The sequence below is a fragment of the Doryrhamphus excisus genome, linkage group LG17 (assembly GCF_037039965.1).
Source record: "Doryrhamphus excisus strain RoL-2023G ecotype Guam linkage group LG17, RoL_Dexc_Guam_v1.1, whole genome shotgun sequence".
Lineage (NCBI taxonomy): Eukaryota > Metazoa > Chordata > Actinopteri > Syngnathiformes > Syngnathidae > Doryrhamphus > Doryrhamphus excisus.
Window position 1 is genome coordinate 587,143 of NC_136373.1, and position 24,302 is coordinate 611,444.

The 24,302-nt window shown below is 45.1% G+C and overlaps 4 protein-coding genes across 5 annotated transcripts; 3 read left to right on the plus strand and 1 right to left on the minus strand.

Moving 5' to 3' along the window:
* Positions 1-366: 366 nt before the first annotated feature.
* On the plus strand, positions 367-2,878 carry dnajc22 (DnaJ (Hsp40) homolog, subfamily C, member 22). Its single transcript, XM_058084617.2, has 4 exons — positions 367-470; positions 847-1,447; positions 1,537-1,829; positions 2,334-2,878. The coding sequence occupies exons 2-4, from the start codon at positions 907-909 to the stop codon at positions 2,508-2,510; spliced, it is 1,011 nt and encodes a 336-aa protein (XP_057940600.2). The 5' UTR covers positions 367-470; positions 847-906; the 3' UTR covers positions 2,511-2,878.
* Positions 2,879-3,067: 189 nt separating this feature from the next.
* ikzf4 (IKAROS family zinc finger 4) lies at positions 3,068-8,395 on the plus strand. 2 transcript variants are annotated; one of them, XM_058084612.2, is made up of 8 exons: positions 3,068-3,181; positions 5,070-5,130; positions 5,207-5,284; positions 5,368-5,637; positions 5,733-5,900; positions 6,537-6,692; positions 6,772-6,903; positions 7,212-8,395. In XM_058084612.2, the coding sequence occupies exons 2-8, from the start codon at positions 5,070-5,072 to the stop codon at positions 8,012-8,014; spliced, it is 1,668 nt and encodes a 555-aa protein (XP_057940595.2). In that variant the 5' UTR covers positions 3,068-3,181; the 3' UTR covers positions 8,015-8,395. The 2 variants fall into 2 exon arrangements, with proteins under 2 accessions (XP_057940595.2, XP_057941637.2); XM_058085654.2 differs by lacking the exon at positions 3,068-3,181 and adding an exon at positions 3,625-3,753.
* A 4,854-nt stretch (positions 8,396-13,249) lies between these two features.
* wnt1 (wingless-type MMTV integration site family, member 1) lies at positions 13,250-16,253 on the minus strand. Its single transcript, XM_058085364.2, has 4 exons — positions 16,141-16,253; positions 15,109-15,362; positions 14,744-15,009; positions 13,250-14,671 (listed from the first exon to the last, which is right to left on the minus strand). Exons 1-4 carry the CDS (start codon positions 16,236-16,238, stop codon positions 14,189-14,191), a joined length of 1,101 nt encoding a protein of 366 aa, XP_057941347.1. The 5' UTR covers positions 16,239-16,253; the 3' UTR covers positions 13,250-14,188.
* Positions 16,254-19,518: 3,265 nt separating this feature from the next.
* Positions 19,519-23,700, plus strand: wnt10b (wingless-type MMTV integration site family, member 10b). Its single transcript, XM_058085362.2, has 4 exons — positions 19,519-19,626; positions 19,927-20,189; positions 21,073-21,539; positions 21,821-23,700. Exons 1-4 carry the CDS (start codon positions 19,550-19,552, stop codon positions 22,319-22,321), a joined length of 1,308 nt encoding a protein of 435 aa, XP_057941345.2. The 5' UTR covers positions 19,519-19,549; the 3' UTR covers positions 22,322-23,700.
* Positions 23,701-24,302: the final 602 nt, after the last annotated feature.

The window sequence follows — 24,302 nt, forward strand, 5'->3', positions numbered from 1 at the left end:
TCTATGCCGCTTATCGTCCTCCTCCATCTTAGGGCGCATTGATACTAGCTAACTAACATGACGCCTCGCTAATCGCTAGTCTCTCCATTTGAGAGATGGTATATAGTAACAGCAATATTTCTGATCATTTAATTTCCAAAGAGTAATTTCTATATGAAAGTGATGCTGCTTTGCACATTATGATGAGAAATTGAATGTGCAGATTAGGAATCGTATAGCGTTCCTATATGGATGTACATTAAAGAAACTGAGATCTCTGAAGTATCCAACACTTTCTCATCTCATCAGAATAATCAAGGGTTCTAAATGTGGATGTTTATCACGTGCTGAGCTCTGACCAGTTTCACCGTCATGATCCAAAGTCCAAATTCTTGCAACAACATGCAGCACTGTAGAAAGGACGGAAATGGATTTATTATCAAAAGGACCTGCATGTTTGGGCTCTGTACGTAAGAAATAAAACTATTTTGGTAAGTACGATAATCAAATAAGTGGCCAAGCTTTTGGCTTAGTTGAAAGTTAACTCCGGGTAAAGAGTACTTTGATCAGAATGTGGTATATCTAAAAACGTGCTGTTAAGAGGGACCGTTGTGGAATACTGACGTTTGTATTTCTTGTGCTTGTAATAAACCAGTGAAGCACAAAATTGTGAATGACAAGCAAATATAGTCATGTGAAAAGATGTTTTCCCCTTCCGACTTATTTTTCTGCATGTTTGTCACATTTAAAAAGGACCTATTGGGCAAATTTTTGGGCACTTTGTATTGAGTTGCGGACTCCTATAGAGCAGCTACATACAATAACCACTAATGTTCCATATGACTTTTGTTTGCTTCCTCCCCACAGGTACTCATCGAGTATGCGTAAATCTCACCTGCACAAAGTGTGATCCACAATTCCCACCAAATGGCAAAAAGTGTTATGGTAGCTTATGCCCTCTGGGCAGGAGGTGGGCTTTTTGGGCTTCACCATTTCTATTTGGGAAGAGACAGCCATGCTCTGTTGTGGATGCTAACGCTGGGAGGTTTTGGTATCGGTTGGTTCCGAGAGATTGTCCGTCTTCCTGTGTATGTTGATGAAGCCAATCGGGAAGCAGAAAATGACAGAAGACGTTCTACATCCGTGCCTCCACCAGTAAACCCAGTTAGATTTGCTGGCCAGGTGTGTGTTGGGATCTACTTCGGCACCGTGGCTCTGATTGGACTGAGCTCCTTCAGCTTCTTCTACTTGATAGTTCTGCCTCTGTGTGTGGGTGCGGGGGTGCATCTGGTGTCCACTGTTGGCCAACAGACCTCTGATCTCTCACAAACACTCACAGCCAGTCTCATAACCTCCTCCATATTCTATGGCAGCGCTTTATCCCCTCTTCCTGTCAGCCTGGCGGCCAGTTTCACCGCTGCACAGCATCGCCGGTACAAGAAACCCCGGGCGGGAACAAAGGAACTTGGTGAGATATATGACAAAAATGACTCCATATTCAAAGGTATGCCACATTATTCCATATTTATTCATAGCAGTATCGTCTTTTTTTTTTAGGTCCAAGGCTTTACAGGCTGGGTCTTGCTTGGCTGGCCTTCTCTGCCCCGTTAGCGTACTGTGTTTTCCATAATACCACGGCCATATTGTACCGCCTGTCAGACTGTGTGGCAGCACTGCTGGATATTTTCTGGTTTCTCCCTTGGCTTCGAAATGTGCTGGAGTACATTTTCTTAATGCCGTATCGCATCCTGTGCGTTTTCACTGGAGGGGGGTACTATGAAGAGACCTGGAAGAAGATGCTGGAGATACTGCTTAAAGACTACACCGAGAAGGAAAAAGAGGCCTTAGAGGTGAATCATAGTAGTATTGTCTTTGGCAGGGCTGTATGTATTCTATATAATAATGATATATTAAGATGGAGATGTTTTTCATCATCATCATGTTTTCCCCTTTTTTGTGCCTTCTCAAGACCAAAAAACAGCTAGCATGTGGGCTAACAACGTACATAACGGGAGGGACACACTGACTTCGACTATAGCCCAAAAAATCATTGACTTCACTTTCTCTCTTTCTTAAAACGAGTGGCTCATCCATTGATTATTCAGGCTCAAAAAGATAAGATCCTCATTTGTTGAAAAGTAGTCGGCGGCGGAAAAGTCTGATTAATATTTGCCGACAGACGCGCTTGAACGGAAACACATTAGGATTGTGGATGATGGGCAAAATTCCTTAAAGTGGGTTATTTGCTGGATAAATGCTTGAAAGTCTGCACATGGATACCTAGATAGAAAGACAGACTAATACTTCAAAAAGAAACTTGTCTTCAAATTAAATTGTCAATTTTTCTGTTCCAGTTGTTATCCTTGGGATCAGAAGCCTCTCTTGAAGAGATAACTCGTGGCTATAGAGAGCTGGCTAAAGCGTGGCACCCGGACCACAACCCGAGTAAGGATGCCGAGGCAACGTTTGTGAAAATCCAGCAGGCGTATGATGTTCTTCTCAGGCGCCACAGGCCACGCCGCTTCACATAGCCATGCCTATCCCCTCCTAAAAGGACACATGGTTGGCTCAGGAATGTGTGAATGTACCAAAAGGAGATGCACAGCAGGGGACAATTTAGATATCACCTGACATCCTTGTACAAACAAACATTATTGTATTATTGAGTGAAAGAGTGGGTGCTCTTTGGCGGAAAACAGCAGTTTGCTGCCCTCTTGTGGTGTATTTCACGACTGCACTATCACATCAGCGTACAGAACATCATAGTTAATGTGTTTTTGCTATTTAATATTACTATTGCAAAGTTTTGTCCTTTTATTTTTCCGAATTTTCACATTTGCGCACAAAGTATGATTTCATGAAGCAGTCGTACAAATAAAATGACGTAACATAAAAACATATAACATAAACATAAGCCGTAAAATAAGCAGACTCCCAATGTGTGTTGTTCTTCACCAACGATCGATTTGCATTGACATTAACGCTTGAATCGATGCATTCGACAATCTGTTAATCAAGAGCTGTGTCGTGCAATTATTCGGTCTGAATCCCAGCACGGGCCCGGAAGTTGTTTAGGGTTCCCAGGTAAAAAAAAAATAAAATAAAAAAAAAAGAAAGAAAATCCGAGAGATGCTTCCGTCGCTTGGGAAAACAAACAGCTACCCAGACACTTAAAAAGAGGGTAACAACGAGCGGTGGCCAGGTAAGGGGGCTGTTTGCGGACGCGGCTCGGCGTTTGCGAACACTATAATAACCTCTATCGAATATCATTTGGAAGTATGCGGCGTGGGGTTTTTTTCGCGAGAGTTTGTCTCGGGTGAACGCCATTTGTCGTGTGGTCGGCTACCATAGCAACGGCGCGCTAGAAACATTGAACACTGCATGGCAACGACTACTGATTCATGGGATCAAGGGTGGATGACAGCCGCATCAACGATGACATGACTCTCGGTCCTCGTCGCCCTCCAGACGCCGTGTCTGGCCGTATCGAGCGGCTCAAACAAGTGGGCAAATATGCCCGGAGGGAGGGTGTTTATGTGCCGATATGAACTACGGAGTCGCCCTCCCTCGGAGATAAAGGCTCCCCTGTCAACGGTTGGCGTGGGAGTCCGGTTGGCGTACCCCCCCCCCCCCCCCCCCCCCCCCCAGTCAGCCGTGCCCCGATGTGACTGGCGCGTCTGCATCCGCGCCTGTTGCTCTCCGAGCGGCCAAAGGCGGCACATTGACGCTCCCTTCCGCCCTCCTCGATCACTGCAGTCCGGTGTGGAGCTTAAGGTGCGGCGTGTTTACATCTCCCGTGTGTCATATCATATATATCATATTTATCATATTTATCATATAACACATAAACATGAAGGTTCCTCAGAGAACCCATACCTCCTGCTTTCAAAGACTAAGAGTCTGGAACAAGTTGCATGAGATTTTACCAATCTCCATCTCCATAACGGTGATGTCTATTTGGAATGGAGTTTTTTTTTGTCAAATTTTGGTTGTTTTTTGCTCATAACTTTGGTGGTCCAAACATTATTTCACTCTTTGATAAGCTGCTCCAAATCATCTGGCGAGATAGGAGACGCCTGTCGTAGTATCACCATCATAAGGTTGGAAACAATATGTATTTATGTTCATTTAACAACCATACACAAATATTGTTTGGAAGACAAGACATACTATTAAAGTACTCCATGGACGTATATGATATCCACTTGGAGCTTTCCCATGGGGCAAAAACAAGCTCCAAACTATAACCGTATTGCTTTTGGAGTCCAAAGACCAGAACCTAGGCGGTCTAGCTAGCTAGCTAGCTTAATCGCTAGCTGCCGCCAATCCCTGGTCTATGCTGTTATAACACCTAAAAACGGGTTAATATGAGCTAGCTAACAATGCACATCATTGTCACACATCTATTTTGACTACAAAGCCCTCTAAATAAGACAAACAATGTTTTATTGTTTTGTATACATGCTATGATTATGTAAGAATAAGTACATTCATGATGTTTACAGTATCTTGCCATATTTTGATGATTTAAAATATTACCGTAACGTCTTTCCAAGGCGCATTGCTTTCAGAGACTCATTGATCGGAACAATAACGCAAAGTTGAAAATAATCCTCATGTCAAAAAATGATAGCGATGTCGTCTTGTCGAAGCTGAGAACCCGTGTAGCCACCGCGCTAGTCTGTCCTGTTGTTTTGTTGGTAGCTGGTGGAATCTCAAAGTTAAGCAACTTTTCGGCGTATTATCACAAGTATACACACGTGAGGCATGATTTATAACCTAGCGTTAACATTTGAAAACTAACAGTACTAGCGCCATTAGCTTGCGTTGCTAGGGGATAGCTTGAGGCGTTTTGAGCGATGCTGAGACGTCGCTCACGATGTCTATAACTACATCGGCAGCTCGGTTAATATACAGGTCAGTTATGGAAATGGAACACTTTTTGGAAAGTTTTTTTTCAATGCTGTTAATGTCAAAGTAGCTGTGTCCCAATGACGTACATTTTAGCTAGCTCGTATTAACTAGTTTTCTCACATTGTAGTGCACAGAATGAATGAATGAATTTAATTCCTGTCTTTAATCTTGTACAGATGCAGGCATCTGGTGAAAGAATGAACGCTGATGACTGCAATGGATGCTCTTATGCATCAGGCAAATATACAGAATATAAGAAATAAAACATATTGTTCACCTGTCATCAGATTCTGATGTGGGTTGTCCATTTCAGGCAACGGTAAAGCGTCATCCGCGGAGCAGGACATTTACTGCCCAAACAGTCAGGTGTCAACTTGTTGCTCCTTCACCGGTCAGTTTAAAAGCTTCTGTTGCCTGATTGGCTGTAATCTTTGAATGGGTTTAAGGATGTATGTGTATTTCCCCCCCGTGCAGCACACTCCATTAAGGTTGAGCTGTGCAGTGAAGATGAATCACCGCGGCCCAACCACGGAGGGGCCGTCAGAGATAGCAGAACAGAGCCAGAAAACGAGAGTGCAGAGCATGCTGGGGTGGGACAAGGTCATCTCTACAGTGAGATGGCCACTTCAAATCCCGCCTCCCCTGGACCCATTCGGCTTGCCAGTGGCAAGCTCCAATGCGAGGTGTGCGGGATCATCTGCATCGGACCCAATGTGCTGATGGTGCACAAGCGAAGTCACACGGGTGAGAAGATGCCAGCAAACATAAACCGTAAAGCTCCAAAAATAAAATATGCACAATCTCTGCATCTCTTTCATGTACCCCCGATGTGTTGCTAGGTGAGAGACCTTTTCAGTGTAACCAGTGTGGGGCTTCCTTCACCCAAAAGGGCAACCTGTTACGCCACATCAAGCTGCATTCCGGAGAGAAACCTTTCAAATGCCCCATTTGCAGCTACGCTTGCCGGCGCCGGGACGCCCTGGCTGGACACCTACGTACCCATGCAGGTACTATCCAGTGCCATAGCGCTATATTCTTATTATAATAACGTTATAATGACTCGTAGTATTTCCTTGTACCAGAAATGGTCAAATATCATAATGCTGTCTTGATTGACATCATTGATGTTTATTTTTATAGTTTGCAGTTTGCAAAGACACAAAAACGTCTTTCGGTCTGTGATTAATTGTGATTAATTACGATTAAATATTTTAATCAATGAACAGCCCTACTGAAATTACATTGCATCATACAGAGAGCTGCCTAATATTTTGGTTATCTTGTTTTAACTCGATTAAGAAGTGAAAAAGCAAATCTATTCCATTGCAGACCACATCCACAAATATTGATATCAGTATCTTTTTATAGGGCAGCTGATGTGATGATATTCATAACACTGTATGTGCTAACAGTAAGTGATCGAGAAAAGATTTTAGTAGAAAAGCTCAGAGGAAATACTTATTGATGACCTAAATGTACTGTAAAGCAAACCTGTGAATTTGAGGCCATTATTAGTCAAGAATAGCCTACGTCATTGAATAAAGTAACATGCACTTTATTTTATTATGCATTCTCAATATTCAGTTACCTTAGCTTTTTTAGAATTCATTAAAAAAAGTACCTTATTTGTCTTTCAATTGCAGTATCTTCACCACTAGGGGGAAAACCTTTCAAGTGCAGCTACTGCAGTCGCAGCTACAAACAGCAGAGCACACTGGAGGACCACCAGGAGCGCTGCCACGCTTTCCTAAGGAGCCCGGACCAGCAGGGGGTCATCAACACCCAGGCAGTACAGCAGGGTAACGTGACACACAACACCATGTGGGATTGCTCCAACAAATATTATCAATTAGCCTTGAACTGCCACCTTTTTTGTAGGTGTCAAGTCACTAAATATCGAGTCAATGACTAAACCTGCACTCGAGCCATCCGATGACAAGCAGCACTTTGTAGATAGATTAGCTGTTAGCATCACCAAACGGAAGAGGTCGACGCCACAAAAGTTTCTTGGTAAGATTTTTAAAATTATTATTATTTATTATTACGCTGTACATTGTTGTTCATATTTGATGTCATCTACTTATTCTCCACATTATTATTATTTATTATTATTTATCTTCTTTTGTGTCTGGTATTATACGGGATCTATCCATCCATCCATCCATCCATCCATCCACCTATTTAAGCAGTAAAGTTAAATACGCCATTCACAACAAAAAGGGCATCATAATATACAGGTTACTATACTATAGTATTTACAGTACAATTACAGTTGTAATTGTAATACTTAACAACCATCACCGGTGTCTTTTTCCCAGCTGACAAGCACATACGTCTGGACCTGCCCGAGGCACCTTACGATTTGTCCTCGGGGTCAGAGAGGGAAGGGGAGCATTTGACCCCCCAGCCAGCTGCCGAGTGCGCCGGGTCGGGCGGGAAACAACTGCAAGACTCTCTGCGGAAAGAGGAGAACCCCTCGCTCTCTCAGCTCCATCCCGCCTTCTTGTCCGAGCTGCGCACAGTCATGAGCTCCATCCACAGCAATGTACCTCCTCAAGGAGTCCCGAGCAGACTCACAACGGTGCCTCTCGGCCAGTCGGGTCAAGACGCAGGTGAAGGGTGTGAAGGTCACTCCTCAGTCCACGGCCACACCCACTCACCCAACGGATGTCCCGACTCCACAGACACAGAGGGCACAGCTGAAGACCACAGCACAAGGGCTCCAGTGCAAATAAGTACCTCCAACCACAACCAGCACCTCCCCTACCAAACCCTGGGACTGTCCCACAGCCTTCCCGCCTCCAGCCCCAGCCAGGCCAAAGAGATGGACCCGGAGTGGGGCAGGGCGTGTGCCGCTCCCCCCGTCCCGGTGAAAAGGAGAGCCGGCTCGCCGTTCCCGTGCAGGGAGACCGTGCGGGTGCTGGATCGGGATGGCCAGCACCTCCGCTCCTTCCACTGCCACCACTGCCACATCCTTTTCCTGGATCACGTCATGTTCACCATCCACATGGGCTGCCACGGCTTCCACCAGCCCTTCGAGTGCAACATCTGCGGCCACCGGAGCCGGGACCGCTACGAGTTCTCCTCGCACATCAGCAGAGGGGAGCACCAGGTGGCCTGATGGAGCAGGTAGGGGTGAGGCGGGTGGGCGTGACTGTTTTGCTCAAAGCGTCGTGGGCTCATGTTTGTTCTGCACCAGAATCCCCAGTTTAAAAGTTAGAATTGGAGAATTCAAACTTCTTGACGGCAATTGATTGCACTCTCTTGTTAAATCATCTGGCAAAATGTGATTTTGCTTCAAAAGTGCCTTCGTGGGGGATTCCCCCAAAGTAAAAAAAAAAAAAAAGCGTGGGAACGGGTGCTGATGAATTTTGACCAGCCATCTTTTCCTAGTTGCTTCATGGAGAGCTGGTGTGCACAGGTAGAAAACAAAGCAACGTGTTTACATTTGAAGAATTGCATTTGGCGTCCTTAGGATGCACTATTTTAACATTTTTTCAACCCCCCCTTCCCCCCCGGAGGCTTCCTCTGGGGGGGCGCTGGAAGACTTGAGGGGAGGAGCAGCAGCGGGTGAAAAATAAGTAAATGTCACAATCCTCAAGCTAGCCTGTGTGACAGTTTAGTTGGTTTCTGCTTCTATGCTTCTACACGCGGCCCGCGGGCCAAATGTGGCCCGCAGTACACTAGTTTGAGGCCCCCGCCTTGATATGAAAGTTTAATGTTAGTGCGGCCCACGCAAGTTTGATATGGATGCTGTATGGTATCATGTACCCAGAAAATATTATTACGTTTGATTCATGTTCATGTTAAAGGTTAAATAACTGTTAATAGTTATCCTCCCTATCCGTGTGGAAGTGGTAAGTTTTTGGCTATTTAAGTTGAAAGGAAATAACTCGAAGGCTACCGTTTAGGTGGCTAGCTCTCTAGTTTGCGAGTTAGCATGTGTCTCAAGACCCTGCAGTTGCGCAATATGTTGTAAATAAAAAGAGTATAAATGTGACTATAGTCGTGTTTTGTCATGTCTACAGGGCTCTAATAATGCTTTGTTCATTTTCATCTGAAAAAAATCATTTGTCTACCCACCAACTATATGTGCTTTCTTAAGTTTTTATTATTATTATTATATTTATTTATTTATTACTGATTGATTGATTTTCTTTATTCTTGATTTGTTTATTTATTTTTCATCTTATTTTGTGCAGAAAAATAAAAATTAAGATATTTGAGAACAGTGGAATGTTTTATCAGAGCTTTTATTGTAGAAAATTGAACCCAAAGCAAAGTTTATTCATATTTTCCTGTTTTTAATAAATGCGTTTTTTGTTTTGTTTTTTTTTGGAAAACTTGATGCGGCCCAGTCTCACCCAGACCCTAGCTCCAGTGGCCCCCAAGTAAATTGAGTTTGAGACCCCTGAACTAAACTGTCACACAGGCTAGCTTGAGGATGGTGATCTTTTCCAAACCTGCTAAGAACACCCATGCACTATGAGATTCCTTGGTAAGCTCCATATGCACTGAGAGAGGTTTTTTGGGGGGGGGGGGCTTCTGTCAGAGGATAAAAGCTTGAAAGGACTGCCTTAACTATATCTTGTTTACAGCATGTGAAATCCCAAAAGAGGATATTTGCAAGCGTCCACGGAGCCTGACACGGTGATATCGTGGGGATTCTGTGAAACGAAGCGAAACCGTGAAAGCGGAGTAGCTTTTCTCTTGCGTTAAATTCTGGATTTGAAAGCGAGCCTTAGAATACTGGTGCAGATCAGACCATGAGCCGTGAGGTGTCCAACAAAAACCCTGACCACGAAGGCCCGGGTTTCTTTGACCTTCACAGGATTGCACCTGTAGAATATCTGCTTTATATATGAAGTCTTTACCTAAGACTCGATGGCGTTTACTTTGTTGTGATTGTTCTGCTGCACTGAAACCACTGCTGTCTACTCACAAAGGTCGGCCATTTAATTTGGAACAGTCCGCCTTTCTCAGATTCGCGGCGGTGGTGCGCTCGCCGTCTCACTGAAGTTGCTGCACTGACTGATGATTTGATATCATTTTAGCTTACGAGAAGCTTCGTAAGAAACAAGGTCATTGTTTCGAAATCAAGTCGGTTGGGTTCCAGTGAAAATTTAATGTTGCTTGTTTCAGCCGTGGTGTATTTAATCAGCTATATTCCAAATCTTATCCAGCATATTCCTCACAAGATATGTTACCTCCTGCTTCTTTATGGCACCCAAATACCTTATTGCTACAGTACAGTGACTTTTCCGTTAGTCTTGATTTTGGGAACATGAATGAGACCAAACTCAGTATTCTCAGTTTGTTATTGTGGGTTTGCTGCTTCTTTTCCTTGTAGAATGTACTTGAGATGGTTTGACAAAAAAAAAAAACTAAACAAAACTGCACTTGGTTCGTGAAATAAAGAGACGCGGGTGTGAGTGGAACACAGCATGTGTGCTTGTCACCACTCGGCTTCTACCTAAAATTGTGAAACTATTTTTCAAAATGTGAAGTGAAGACGTGAGAAACGAGGCACGGATTTGTGTCTCCTTGTGTGATCTTTTCATGTGATATGATATTTTGTGAGTGATGTAACATGACAAAACACTTTACCTCAAAGTTCAACTTGTTTAACTGCCTCATTATTTCAAAAAGTCCTGTTGCTATCCGAGATGTTTCTGCCCTTACAAATGCTTTGCCCTCGTTATTCTGGAAACTTTTTACTGTTAATAAAGCTCACTTTATTGATAAAATGATTCCTGTTCTCTGAATATTAACTGTGCTGGTGTTCTCATGCCAAATCAAACGAGAAACTAGCTAACTAAAGTGAACTAGCTACTGCACTGCTAGCTAACTGACGTAGCTAACTAGCTATTCTATCACGCGATGCTGGAGCGTTGCCGGAAACGTGACTGCTCTCTGTGCCATACACTACATTACCCAGCTGCCTTTGGGCGAGAGGCGGGGTCCAATTTGGAGTGGCCAATTGACCTAGCATGTTTTTGGAATGGGGGAGGAAACCCACGCATGCAAACTCCACACAGAGATAGCCGAGGGGGGAATCAAACTCGGTCTCCTAGCTGTGTGTAACCACTTGTTCAGCCTTCTGAGACAACAAATGAGGAATTGTGGGCTAAAGTTGCCATAATGTCGGGACGGTATTACATTTTGAGGAGAGAGTGTAAGGATAAGAAAAGCCACGCCCACACATTTCTGATTGGAAGACAAAGTTAGCCGTTGTAGAATTGGTGGAATATAATGTATGTGGATGTAGTGGCATTGTTTTGCCACAGGAGGGGAGTGTCGGGCAGGTGGTGCATCTCTAAAGAGAAGAAGAACAGTTACTAACCAATTCACCTTTTAAAGAACGAAACTAGTACATCGTTTTATTATTTATGTGTGCAACATAAATACAACTTTTATGAAAGTGTGTATTATGTTTTTTTGTAATGGCCAGTGCTGTACTCCTCATAGTCACCAGTAGAAATACTCAATATTGGCATAGTTATTGTCAGATCACATTTATGTCATGGATTGTCAAGCTAGGTCAACTTTATTTATACAGCCCTTAATCACAAAGGGCTTAACAATGGCCACCCTGATCTGAACGTCCATGCGGTAAGAAAATACTTTTTTTTAACTGTGATGCCACTGAATAAGCACTGTTTATACGAAATAACACAAATAGCTCAGTATGCTACGTATGTTATCATCTGGAGCAGATTGACCCCTGGCCATGTTGCATTGGGTGACGACGCTCACCCTCTTGGTCGCCTGTGGCAGGTAGCTGGAGAACAAAGTAATGGAGATGTTAGGAGGCCACAGTCATTGTGATGCTGCCTGGCTGTTACTCTGGAAGAGTTGCTTGGGAATGATTCTCCCGGACAGTCAAGTCTTGACGGGACCGTATGACAGGGAAGTGATATTTTCATATGGATATTGAAACTCATTTCTTCATCTGGTTTTTGTTGTCCCGTCACTTCCCGAGTCTCAGCTCGCCCGGTCGTCTAGTGACAGTTGTTTTGGACGGCGGCCTTCTCACCACGGCTGCCTGCTCGCCGCCTGGCAGGCCCATGTGTCAAAGGTGGCCGCGGCAGAATAGACTGTGGGAACAGCCGGTTAGCCTCCGCTGGTCCCCTGCTCCCCAACCAGAGGGGCAGCCATCAATCCGGCACTCCCCCTGCCCCTGTACACACACGGCAGCACACACACACACACACACACACACAAAGCCTCACACTTGCTCCCAATAATCCTCGGAAGCAATTTCATCTCGACTCGGGTGGCGGCCCATTGTCGCCAACCCCTTCAATCTTTCCTTATTAACTCTCTCTTTGTCCTGCATCCCAGCTTCTGGACTCATCTCTCCGACATTCCGATCGGAGCTGCTCCCAGCACTCCCAGGCAACCTCCATTCGCTAATCCCGTCGCCTACCCCCGCCGCCGCCCCACCCCTAGGAGCTCTTACTGCCTTTTTTTTCCCAACCTGCCGATCACCTCCTTAAACAGTAAGGTGGGGCATTAACGCCGCGGCTTCTGTGAGGCTTGGAGTGTGAAGGCGGGGTGGATGAAGTGGGAGGCGGCCACAAAGTGACTCCGGCCCAGACAATTAGAACAATGAGACGGGCCTGTAGGGTGCTAACTCGCTGCGTCACGCCTGGACGGTGGGGTATTTTGTCAGTTTAATGAATTGTCCATCAGGCCAGGGCCCCGGCGCAGGCTGCGCCATGAGAGGCCAGCAGGGACCCAGACACTAAGTCGGTATTTATTACACTGCCTTTGTCACTAATTGAGCTAATTATCAGTGACTCCTCAGCAATCCCACAGGCATCACCCCCTCCTCCTGTTGCCTCCCACCCCTCCTAGAGTCCCACCTTTCATATGCCTGGGTCCTTTTCTTAAAATAACGCCTTCAGATTTGAATTTTTTACTTCATTTTTCTGCAATGAAATGGAATCACCCACTATTTGACCTTAAATGTCACCTCTAGAGGCACATTCCACTCATCTGCCCTGTGGACGGCGCCTCGGCCGGTCTCTATAGTGATGCTAAAACGCTATGCAGCGTCCCGTGGTTCATGGCGTTGCCCGGGTCTGGAGGGTGCGGTGTTGATACTATGGAATACTGTAAAAGGAAGCAAGCATTGGATCGTGTGCTGCTGTATGACATCATTGTAAACGTGGATGGGTAAGCTGGAGAGCACAGATGCATGGATGTTTTGGGAGCTTTGGTGCTGCTCTTAATAGGATTAAGCACACAAGCATTAAGGACACCCAGGGACGGACTTCTATGTTCACTTGGCTGGCTGGGAAAAGGAAAAACACAAACTCATTGAAAATATAGACTTTATTGTTCTATCATACAACACAAATAAAAGTAGCACCTACGACATTTTTATCCCCTAAACATCATCTCCTCTTACTTGTTGCTATAGCAGTATAAAAACCCTGGAAAATAAATATTTTCATATTTACACTGATAAAAAAAAGGTATGTATTCAGTGCATGGCAAAAAAACACAAATGGTGCTCTCACTTTCCTTTTAAGAGTTTTATGTCAGCTGAAGTACTTCAAACATTTAAATATTGACTTGACAGAAATGCCAGATTTGTACTCTTCGGTAATTCAAGCAATGACATTATAAATATATTCATACATTTTGATATTTACAGAATTTTGGTTCTTTTAGCTGATGTGGTGTGATCGTGATGGGTCTTTCATTGGCATGGAATACCTCAGCCATTTATGGAATGTGCTGAGATTATGATTGAGATGATCCAGTATGAGCTAATTCCAATCTAGTCACCGTCAGTATAATACATTCAAATCCAAGAGTTGCTCGTTTTCCGTTTTCCTGGGCGGCGGCAGCGGCTGACATTTAGCATCTGGTCAAAGGAGCCGATTGTGGTTGAGGGGTAGGATCGGGAAAATCTGGAATCGGAAGAAAAGCCAATGTGGTGGGGAAATTTAAAGCTGGGCTGCAACCACATCACACAAGATTTGATTGACATAAATCCAAGTTTTGTAGCGTAAACCTTCGTGTCCAGTAATAGAGATGATCTACTCTACCCGGCTATCTGCTACCTCCAGCATTAACGATGTCGATGCCTCCTCAAACCCTGGTTGGATATTTGTGCAGTTTTTCATTGATTGACTTTGGGCGGGTCCCTGTCAGCGTAGCTTCCTCAAAGCTTCTCTATTTGCCAGCACTTCCTGTATGTTTGGGATTTTCCTTGCCAACTATTTCATTTCTAAGAAGTCCTGATTTTCATACGTCTAAATAATCCCCACCTGCGGCATAATCATAGACACTGATGTAACGTTCGAGTACTGGTGCAGTTCAGGCAGCTGACATGACAGCACCAGTGGAATGTGCAGTTGCACCGCTCCGTGACGCTCTCGGCCCGGGTCTGAAACCCCCGTCCGCAGCAGAGTAGTTCGCACCCGTCCAGGCCCGGGGAGGAGCTGTTGCATGTTCGACCCGAAGTACCCAAAGTGCCGGTTTTGGAGCAGAAGTTTGGGGATTTTTCAAAGTAGACCAGGTCCATAGCGGAAGGGGGTTTATGAGCCGGGTTTTCAGGTTCCAGGTGGCGAGGATACGCTCGGTGCGAGGCACGGTTGCTGCCCTTGTTGGCGTAAACAACACGGGATGCTCCGTCGAAGCGGTCCTTGAGGAAGTCTCCGACGGTGCGGAAGCTCGGGAGACGCATCCAGCAAGTGCGGACGGTGCAGGATCCCGACATGCCGTGACACTTGCACTCCTGCCGCATCTCCGTGGACACGGTCTGCACAGAGAGGAGACCCCAGTCACCATCACCAAAACCACTATTCAAGTACCGTAAACCGGCGTTGCGTACCATCCTGCCCGCCTCGTTGTTGTGCACGTTGGTCAGATAGCGCAGATCTCGTCCTCTCTCGCTGGAGTCCACAAACTCACGGCTGAACATCCTGCCGAAGTCCACGTTGTCACTGCAGCCTCCCCAGTGCCAGTCCAGCCCCCCTGAACCTCTGCGGCGGTAATCGCACGTGCAGGATTCGATGGCACCTTCCGAGCAGAAGCGAGCCACGGCATGGGTCACGCCTGCGCTGGTGATGGCGAACACGAAGGCGGTCTCCCTGCAACCTGAAGGAATCACAGACCATTCCGCACACAGAGGTTGGATCGGAGATTCAGAACATTTCACCAAGTTGGGCCCAAGATGGAGAAACGACAGCGACTTACCCCGGTTGACAATTTTGCCAAATATCGCCGGGCTGAGGGTGGTGGGGCAGTTCCAGCGGCGGTTGCGGAACTGCCACTTGCACTCCTTTATGGCCGTGTGCAGTCCAGCGGTGATGGCGTGCAAGATGCCCGGATTCTGACGGATCAGCCGACGCTGGCGACGACTCAGCAGGGCCAGGCTCGGGTCCAGGACCAACTGCACATTCTTGGAATTGGTGAGAAGGTTGGATGAGGAGGCCACGTTGACGATACCCCTGTGGAGCAAAGAGACCAGGAGTCCGACTTACAGTTGCTTTAGTTTTTCTATAGAAATAACAAAATATGAATCAATATTAAATCAAATTAAACATGACCCCGAGGTTTTTTTGGACAATCCAATGTTTTTCCAATCATCCAAGGATTCCATGCAGAAAAATGGAATGAGGAACGGGCCACTTTGGGATTCTACATCGGTTCCCAAAGTATGCAAATTCTCATAGGCGGGTATGTGAAAAAAATTAAAAACCGTGCGATTGCATTGGTGTCTGAAAGCCTAACACTGAGAGTTACGCAGTGTGCTTGAACGCCTCGTCATATCAGCAGAGCTCAGGAAGTTGTTCATTGTTCCGTGTCCCTTATGTCAACAAATATGTTTTTTATGGCATATAACTCTTAAATTATTGAAATATAATTCTTCACTTTTGTGAAGGTGATGTTTGATGAGCCTGACACAAATTGTTCAAAGGAAAAAAATTTTTTTTTTCAAAATTTCAATTTTCAAATTAAAAATTTGAAATACATTTTTTTGCAAAAATGATCTACAGTGTCAATTCATGCACACTAATGGCAATGAATCAAACAGTTTAAATAGATATCTTTAGAAACTTTTTTTACACTGAACAAAACTTCCCGAGCAGTGCCCAAACTAGCATATTAATATCCAGAACCTGCAATAAAACCAGTTTGCAAGCATTCCGGGGGTCCTCCCCTGCCCAAGCCACCGTTTTCCCGTCTTTGCACGCAGAGCAGAGCTGAAGGGGGGCAAACACTCACCACCAGCGGCCGCTGCTGTTGACCGCCCCTGTCCCAGACAGCGACCACAGCAGGAGGATGCATGCTTTCACTCCCAGCAGAAGATCCAAACTCCTCATCTCGACCTCGGTCCCCCTTACTGGAAAAGAGTTTTCCATGTTTCATTTGACTGAAGCGTTACAGAAACACGCATCCATAAAGCAGCGACGTGGATTTTATAACTAAATATCACCCACGACGTCTTTTAGCAAGGTGCAAGCATCCGGTATACTCACCAGTTCCCCCGACTCGACTGGAATGGATGTTCTCAGGCTGTGGAGGAGTCCACGCGTGTGAGGATGCTGCAGCGCTCCTCACTGTGTCCCTTTGAGTGATGCTCTGCACGGTGCGTGGAACGCGTGGGACGGTCCCGCAGACTTGATCCCCTCCGTGGTGACAGCAGATAGGCAACACATTCTTGTCTTATTGAGAGCTACAAGGGGAATAAAAAGGGGATTTGCTGCTCACATCTCCCTCTGTCTTTTTTTCTCTCTTCCTCGGAGGCTTTTCAATAGGATTGGAGGGAGGGATAGTTAATGCTCTTCATAGGGCGCACAATGAATAAGGAAACACAACTGTGCAGAAAAGCGGGGGGGGGGGGGGGGTGGAATCCGTGCTATATTGCGCCATTTTTTGGTGGAATCTCGTTGTCACCATCCAAATCCATGTTGGAATGTTTTCCCGTCTGGTCTTCCATGCACGCAGTTTAGCGGAGGAGGTGGTGTTCCGCAGTGGCGCAATATGAGCCACGGATGCGCCAACTCGCTAACCGTTACCGTACCGATGCACCGATACTTTTAATGTGGGGATTAAATGCTGCAAGAGGAGAGCATAGAAGACATTTCAAACATCTTGGCTCGCAGGAACTTGTGCGTCTTCATAGTGTGCGTGTGCGTGTGCGTGCGTGACGCTTATGTGCCGATTTGCATACTTCCATATTCGAGCTGCGGCGATGACAGTAAAAGAAGGAAGTGGGCTTTTGTAAAGAGGCTTTAATGACAGCCAGCCGACATTTACGCTGCCACCCTATACGAAGGTGCGCCAATGGGTTTCCTGGTGCAGTCATGCGACACCGAGCAGATTAGCGCCAATCCGGATAAAGGGGGGAGCCTTTTATATACAAATCAACTTCAAATCACTTTTTAAGCCACTTAGATATACACACCAAGGCAGAATGCTAATGCACTTTTCATTGCTGCGGCTTAAGGATGGAAGGAGATTAGATCAATTGGTATGACTATGCTGGTCGTGTTGGGGTGGGGGGGTTAACTTCATTTTATATGAAAGTGTACATTCATATCGTTCTATATTGTTCTTGTTTCGTGTTGATTAATTCGAATAGATGCAACATTTCAATGAATCGAGTCGGATTTGAATGAATCCCTGATGCCATTGGACGATATTATTCCCATTCACTGGAATAAAGACTTTGGAATGACAAAGTGAAGTTGTCTCTGATGGTGGTGGTGGTGGTTGGGGGGGTGCGTAGGGGGTGTATTGTCTGTGAGGAGCCGCCTGCCTGCTGCTGCCTCCCTCTCGTACAGTGGCATCTAACCCCCTCCCCTGTCCCCCCCTGCCCCCCCTCCCTGTCCTCTCACATCCATCAATGACTCTTCGCTGTTTGGCGAACAAAGTGTACTCGCATCATCCTTTCCGGGCTGTTCCATGACGTCATTGATCATTATTAGCAACATTCTGCTGCAAATGACGGCTGTTTGACAAGCGTAGGATTGTGCGTAAAAGTGGAGTCAGACTTTTACGCACGGGCGCACGATCTCACAGAAAGGGGAACATAAACGAGAACACTCAAAACTGTTCTGGGCAGAACACCCACAAGCACGTTGTTGGTTACAAAATATCATATTTCAGTTTTTGCTTCACTGTGTGGAACTTTTAATCACCTTTTATTCATATAAAATGTATAAAACATGTTGGAAGATTCCTAAATATTCAACTCTATCCAAGCTATATCCGTTTGTATGGGGACCAGTCCAGGGTGGACCCGCCTCTCGCTGGGATAGGCTCCAGCATTCCCGGGACCCACGTGAGGATAAGGGTAGAAAATGGATGGATATATGGATGAATGGATGGATGGATGGATGGATGGGTGGATGGATGGCTGGATGGATGTATGGATGAATGGATGGATGGATGCTAGATGGATGAATGGATGAATGGCTAGATGGATGGATGGGTGGATGGATGGATGGCTAGATGGATGGATGGCTGGATGGATGGATGATAGATGGATGGATGGATGGATGGCTGGATGGATGAATGGATGGCTGGATGGAAGGATGATAGATGGATGGATGGGTGGATGGATGGCTGGATGGATGGATGGATGGATGCTAGATGGATGGATGGCTAGATGGATGGATGGGTGGATGGATGGATGCTAGATGGATGGATGGATGAATGGATGGCTGGATGATGGATGGATGGATGGATGGCTGGATGAATGGATGGATGGCTAGATGGATGGGTGGATGGATGGCTGGATGGCTGGATGGATGGATGAATGGATGGATGGATGGCTGGATGGCTGGATGGATGGATGGATGAATGGATGGCTGGATGGATGGATGCTAAATGGATGAATGGATGGATGGCTAGATGGATGGGTGGATGGATGGCTGGATGGATGCTAAATGGATGAATGGATGGGTGGCTAGATGGATGGGTGGATGGATGGCTGGATGGATGGATGAATGGATGGATGGATGGATGCTAAATGGATGAATGGATGGATGGATGGATGGATGGATGATAGATGGATGGATGGAAAGATTTCTATAGTATTGCGCCGTGAGAAGATATACAATTGGTACTGAATTGCTGAAATCCGGATCCCTGGCCTCTGGTGTGGAAGCAGGCTAGTGCTATCTGTGACATCACAGTTAGCAACAATACACAAACACACAGTACAGTCGTGTATGTTGACAGTATTTGTATTTTATACGTTTTGAAACGGTGTATTTTCTATTCTTCTATACCCAATTGTGTCCTTTAGCTAATATAAATGGCAGCAATTTTCATAGTTACTGTAAACTACTGTAAAGTGTTGCGTTCACGGCCCAAAGTGTAAATTGAGCAGACTTTCATTCATTTCAAAACTTTATTTTAATAGTATTTTTATTTTTGTTGCTGTTCCAGAGCATCGTTATGACATAATAACCACATGCTTTGCCAATCCAGCTTTAATATCAGCTAATATTTAGCAAACATCTGCCTGCGGGGCCTCCTCTTTAGCTCCCTCCCTTCTCCTCCTCCTGTGTTGCTCGACGCTGCTCCTCTCGCTCTCTTGTCTTCGCTCTCCGCTCCTTTGGCGGCGCACCGATCCAAAAGTCGTCATCTTTACTGGCGTTTTAATGTCACGACGCGACAGGAAATGGAATTATCAAACAAATTCCGCTTGGAAAGATGCCCGATTTTGGCGACAGCGTTGTTATTTGTACCTGCCTTGACGTAAGTGCACTTGACACATTATGATCACATTATGGTTGTGGTGTTATTGAGATTAAATGTAGGATTTGGGTTAAAAATCGTCAGCTATAAGACAAAGTTCCTCTATGAAGATTGTACTTTTTGATTATGATTTGACTTTCATATCTATCCATCCATTCGTCCACTTCAAGAGAGATATTTCAAGAGATAATTGAAACCACACAAATAAAACAAAAGTAAAGAAATATAAAATATGTTATATTTATCAACTTATTGTTTAGCAGCGATCTCTAATTATAACTTCTGGTCGTCCTCCTCCAGGGTGATGTGTAATGACATCCTCAGCCTGAAGGCGGCAGGAGATCCGGTGTCGAGCCCCAACTCGGTGTGCCTGCGGCTGTCCGGCCTCAGCAAGCGTCAGATGAGGATGTGCGCACGGAGACCCGACGTGACGGCCTCGGCCCTGCAGGGCATCCAGCTGGCCGTCCACGAGTGCCGGCATCAGCTCCGGGACCAGCGGTGGAACTGCTCCACCCTGGAGGCCCTCGGCAGGCTGCTGCACTACAGCGACATCCTCAACCGGGGTGAGGGAAGAACTGTAGGCTTCCTGGACCGTTTGGTTGGAAGCACGTTCCCGCCACTGGAATATAGGATTTATTCCAATGGGAAGTCATGGTTATGAGATAAAAGGTCAAATTATTAGATAAAAGGTCATAATTATTAGATAAAAGGTCAAAATTGTAAGACAAGAAAGTCATAATTATGAGATAAAAAGTCGAAATTATGAGATAAAAATATCATAATTATGAGATAAAAGGTCATAATTATGAGATAAAAAGTCAACATTATTAGACAAAAAGTCGAAATTATGAGATAAAAAGACATTATTATGAGATAAAAGGTCATAATTATGAGATAAAAAGTCAACATTATTAGACAAAAAGTCGAAATTATGAGATGAAAAGTCAAAATTATTACATAAAAGTCAAAATTATGAGACAAAAAGTCGAAATTATGAGTTAAAAGTCAAAATTATGAGACACAAAGTCAAAATTATGAGACAAAAAGTCAAAATTATGAGATAAGACATAATTATGAAAAAAAGATCATAGTTATTAGATAAAAGGTCATAATTATGAGATAAAAAGTCGAAATTATTAGATAAAAGTCAAAATTATGACACAAGAAGTCGAAATTATGAGATAAAAAGTCAAAATTATGAGATAAAAAGACATAATTGTGAAATAAAAGATCATAATTATTAGATAAAAGGTCATAATTATGAGATAAAAAGTCAAAATTATGAGATAAAAAGACATATTTATGATTATGAGATAAAAAGTCAAAGTTATGAGATACAAAAGTTGAAATTTTGACATAAGAAAGTCAAAATAATGACATAATTGTTTTGCATATTTGTACCTGCACCAACGAGCAGTACTTCACCGTGTGGATTTGCTCCACAAGGTTTCCGCGAGAGCGCCTTCTCCATGGCGTTGCTGTCGGCGGGCGTGGCCCACTCGGTGAGTTCGGCCTGCAGCGTGGGCAAGCTGCGGGGGTGCAGCTGCGAGGGCAAGAAGCGTCGCCAGGATGACGACAAGCTCCGTCTGAAGCTCACGCAGATGCAGATGGAGATGCAGATGGAGATGCAGATGCAGACGCTACGGAAAGATGTCCTGGAGATGAACGTGGGTTCGCTGAGCTCAGGTCCTCACACCAATCTGCCCACCGACCTTCACTCCGGCCGACACGCTGCGCTGCTCAAGCCTTTTCAGGATGAGCTGACCTCCGTGCAGGAGACCTGGGAGTGGGGGGGCTGCCGTCATGACTTCCGTTTTGGGGAGCGTTTTGCCCGGGAGTGGCTGGACTTGCAGGCAGCTTCCAGAGACATCCACGCTCGGATGAGGATACATAACAATCGAGTGGGACGACAGGTGAGCGTACGTTTTTAACCTTATGTTGCATGGAAGTCACATTTGAATCAGCCAATCAATCTTGGAATGGCTCGGACTATCAAGACAGAATTCCAGTTTAGTGGGAACAGCCTCTTTTTTATTCTTTTTGCTATTTTTAGTATATTACTATTTTCAGTATTTTCCATATCTTAGAGTCTTCAATGTAGAGTGACAGCTGTAATACGGGCAGGAATCTCGTATCCATCATTCCCAAGGGACACCCCGGCATATCTGACGTTCCGCCATCTTTCCTCACACAGATCGTGGCTGACAACGTGAAAAGGAGATGCAAGTGTCACGGCACGTCGGGGAGCTGCCAGTTCAAGACCTGTTGGCACGTTTTACCAGAGTTTCGGCTCGTAGGTTCGATCCTCAAGAAAAAATTCCTGTCAGCCATCTTGGTCAACTCCCAGAACAAGAACAACGGGGTCTTCAATACCCGAAAAAGGAACGGCGACCGCAGGAGAATGGACGAACTGACCGGCGGTCGTCGTCAAAGCGTATCCAGAGAGTTGGTCTACTTCGAAAAGTCCCCTGACTTTTGTGAGCGTGACGAGTCCTTAGACTCTCCGGGCACGCAGGGACGGATCTGCAACAAAACAAGCCACGGCACGGACGGCTGCGGCTCGCTTTGCTGTGGCCGAGGACACAACATCATGAAGGAAACGCGCAGCCAACGCTGCAACTGCAGCTTCCACTGGTGCTGCTACGTGCTGTGTGAGGAATGTCGCGTCTCGGAATGGGTCAGCGTGTGCAAGTAGGTCACGCCGCCGTCCTGCACGGCTTTCCTCACATATTTGGGACTCCGGATGTAGAGATGTCGGATGTTTGTTTCTTGACTTTTGTTGCTGCTCTTAGTGTCAAAGGTTGAAGACGAGGCTGACGTCAAAATGTCGATGTTTCGCTTGGTCGCAAACACAGAACTGTCCGAGAAAATTGTCCGATCATCAAATTAATTTAAATATCAGTCAATGACAACACAACTGAACACAAAATGCAGTTTTTCATGAAACCTATTATTATTAAGGGAGAAAAAATATAACCTCCTGGGCCCTGTGTGACAGAGCCCCCCCCTAAACTTAATAAGTGGTTGGACCAACCTTAGCAGCAGAAACCGCAATCAAGAGTTTGAGGAATTTTGACTCATCATCTTTGCAGAATTGTTGCCATTCAGCCCCACTGGAGGGTTTTCAAGCGTGGACCCCCTTTTTAAGGTCACGCCACAACATCTCAATCGGGTTCAGGTCAGGACTTTGACCAGACCACTCCTAAATCTTCATTTGGTTGTTCTTCAGCCATTCGGAGGTGGACTTGCTGGTGTGTTTTGGATCATTGTAGTGCTGCAGAACCTAAGTTGGTTTCAGCTTGAGGTCACCAACAGATGACCGGACATTTTTCACTACTTTAGTGATTTTTGGTAGAATTCCTCCTGGTCCTGAAGCAGCAAAACAGCCCCAGACCATCACACTGCCACCACCATATTTTACTGCTGGTATGAAATATTGGACAACTTTTACTGTCAGACCACAGAGTATTTCCCCAAAGATCTCAGGAAACATCAACATGTTTTGAGACGAGCCATAATGTTATTTTTATTTAGCGATGGTTTTCTCTTTGGAACTCAGCCATAACTGAGGCACCGTTGTGGGGTCTTTTGTGACCTCTTGGAAGAATTGTCATTGTGCTCTTGAGGTAATTTGGGTTGGTCAGTCACTCTTGGGAAGGTTTGCCATTTGTGGATAATGCCTCCCACTATGGTTTGCTGGGGTCCCAAAGTTTGAGAAATGGCTGTATAACTGGCTGTATAACTGGCTGTATAACTGGCTGTGTAACTGGCTGTATAACTGGCTGTATAACTGGCTGTGTAACTGGCTGTATAACTGGCTGTATAACTGGCTGTATAACTTGATAGACCGACAGAGCTAATGAATCCCAGTTATGTTTTACCAGAGGGAGCAACCCATCTTTTCCATTTTTTTCTCCCTTTGTAATAAAAGTTTCCATGTAAAAACTGCATATTTTGGTCAGTTGTGTTGTCATTGACTGATATACAATACTAATAAGTCTTATGCTGCCGATAATCCCAATAATCCATGAATGAAAAACTCACCACACCCTGCATAGTGCTGCCCCCCTAAATGCCCCACCAATCATTTCAAGTAATGTTTGATGAACCAGTGTCTATGTATATTTGTAAATAAAAATATTTTTGGTTATTACTGGGTCGATGTTGGCTGAGGGGCTCAGTCTGGGACTTTTTTTTTACAAATATAAGTTACATGTTAATGTAACTAATAATGGATTTGTTGACTTTATCCATGGGTGGTATGATTCCACATAGTGTCCGTTTTAAATAAAATCCATAAATGAGCAACGACTTTATGAAAGAGATTTCCTGTGATAACGATGCTGGTACGTGTGACTCTTTGCTAAGACATGGACGCCGGTCCTCTTTTGGTCCCGCTTTAGTAGTAACGCTCAATGCAGCACAGATTTTGGAGGCAAGAGCGTTTTTTTTATAGCCCCTTCATGCTGTGAGAGGGGCTTTTATTGGCCACAGGATATTGTTTCCTTAAAGGATGACTTTTATTACTGAAGAAACGCGTCAGGAAAGCAGGGAAACTTTGCTGCATCACAGGTCATCTGCTCAGACTTCCTAAACCGACTGAAACGTGCTGCTGAGATGCTCTAACTCTGTTGCCAAGGCGATAGAACATGCATGGACTGAACAAGTACAAAAAA

Excerpts from the sequence above, each read along its gene's own strand:
- dnajc22 (XM_058084617.2), top strand. The coding sequence starts at position 907 with ATGGCAAAAAGTGTTATGGTAGCTTATGCCCTCTGGGCAGGAGGTGGG. Across the intron at positions 1,448-1,536 it reads GGCGGGAACAAAGGAACTTG|GTCCAAGGCTTTACAGGCTG; the intron begins GTGAGATATATG and ends TTTTTTTTTTAG. Across the intron at positions 1,830-2,333 it reads AGGAAAAAGAGGCCTTAGAG|TTGTTATCCTTGGGATCAGA; the intron begins GTGAATCATAGT and ends TTTCTGTTCCAG.
- ikzf4 (XM_058084612.2), top strand. The coding sequence starts at position 5,070 with ATGCAGGCATCTGGTGAAAGAATGAACGCTGATGACTGCAATGGATGC. Across the intron at positions 5,131-5,206 it reads TGGATGCTCTTATGCATCAG|GCAACGGTAAAGCGTCATCC; the intron begins GCAAATATACAG and ends TGTCCATTTCAG. Across the intron at positions 5,901-6,536 it reads ACACCTACGTACCCATGCAG|TATCTTCACCACTAGGGGGA; the intron begins GTACTATCCAGT and ends TTTCAATTGCAG.
- wnt10b (XM_058085362.2), top strand. The coding sequence starts at position 19,550 with ATGGAATTATCAAACAAATTCCGCTTGGAAAGATGCCCGATTTTGGCG. Across the intron at positions 19,627-19,926 it reads TTATTTGTACCTGCCTTGAC|GGTGATGTGTAATGACATCC; the intron begins GTAAGTGCACTT and ends GTCCTCCTCCAG. Across the intron at positions 21,540-21,820 it reads ACAATCGAGTGGGACGACAG|ATCGTGGCTGACAACGTGAA; the intron begins GTGAGCGTACGT and ends TTCCTCACACAG.
- wnt1 (XM_058085364.2), bottom strand. The coding sequence starts at position 16,238 with ATGAGGAGTTTGGATCTTCTGCTGGGAGTGAAAGCATGCATCCTCCTG. Across the intron at positions 15,010-15,108 it reads TGGCAAAATTGTCAACCGGG|GTTGCAGGGAGACCGCCTTC; the intron begins GTAAGTCGCTGT and ends TGATTCCTTCAG. Across the intron at positions 14,672-14,743 it reads ACAACGAGGCGGGCAGGATG|ACCGTGTCCACGGAGATGCG; the intron begins GTACGCAACGCC and ends CTCTCTGTGCAG.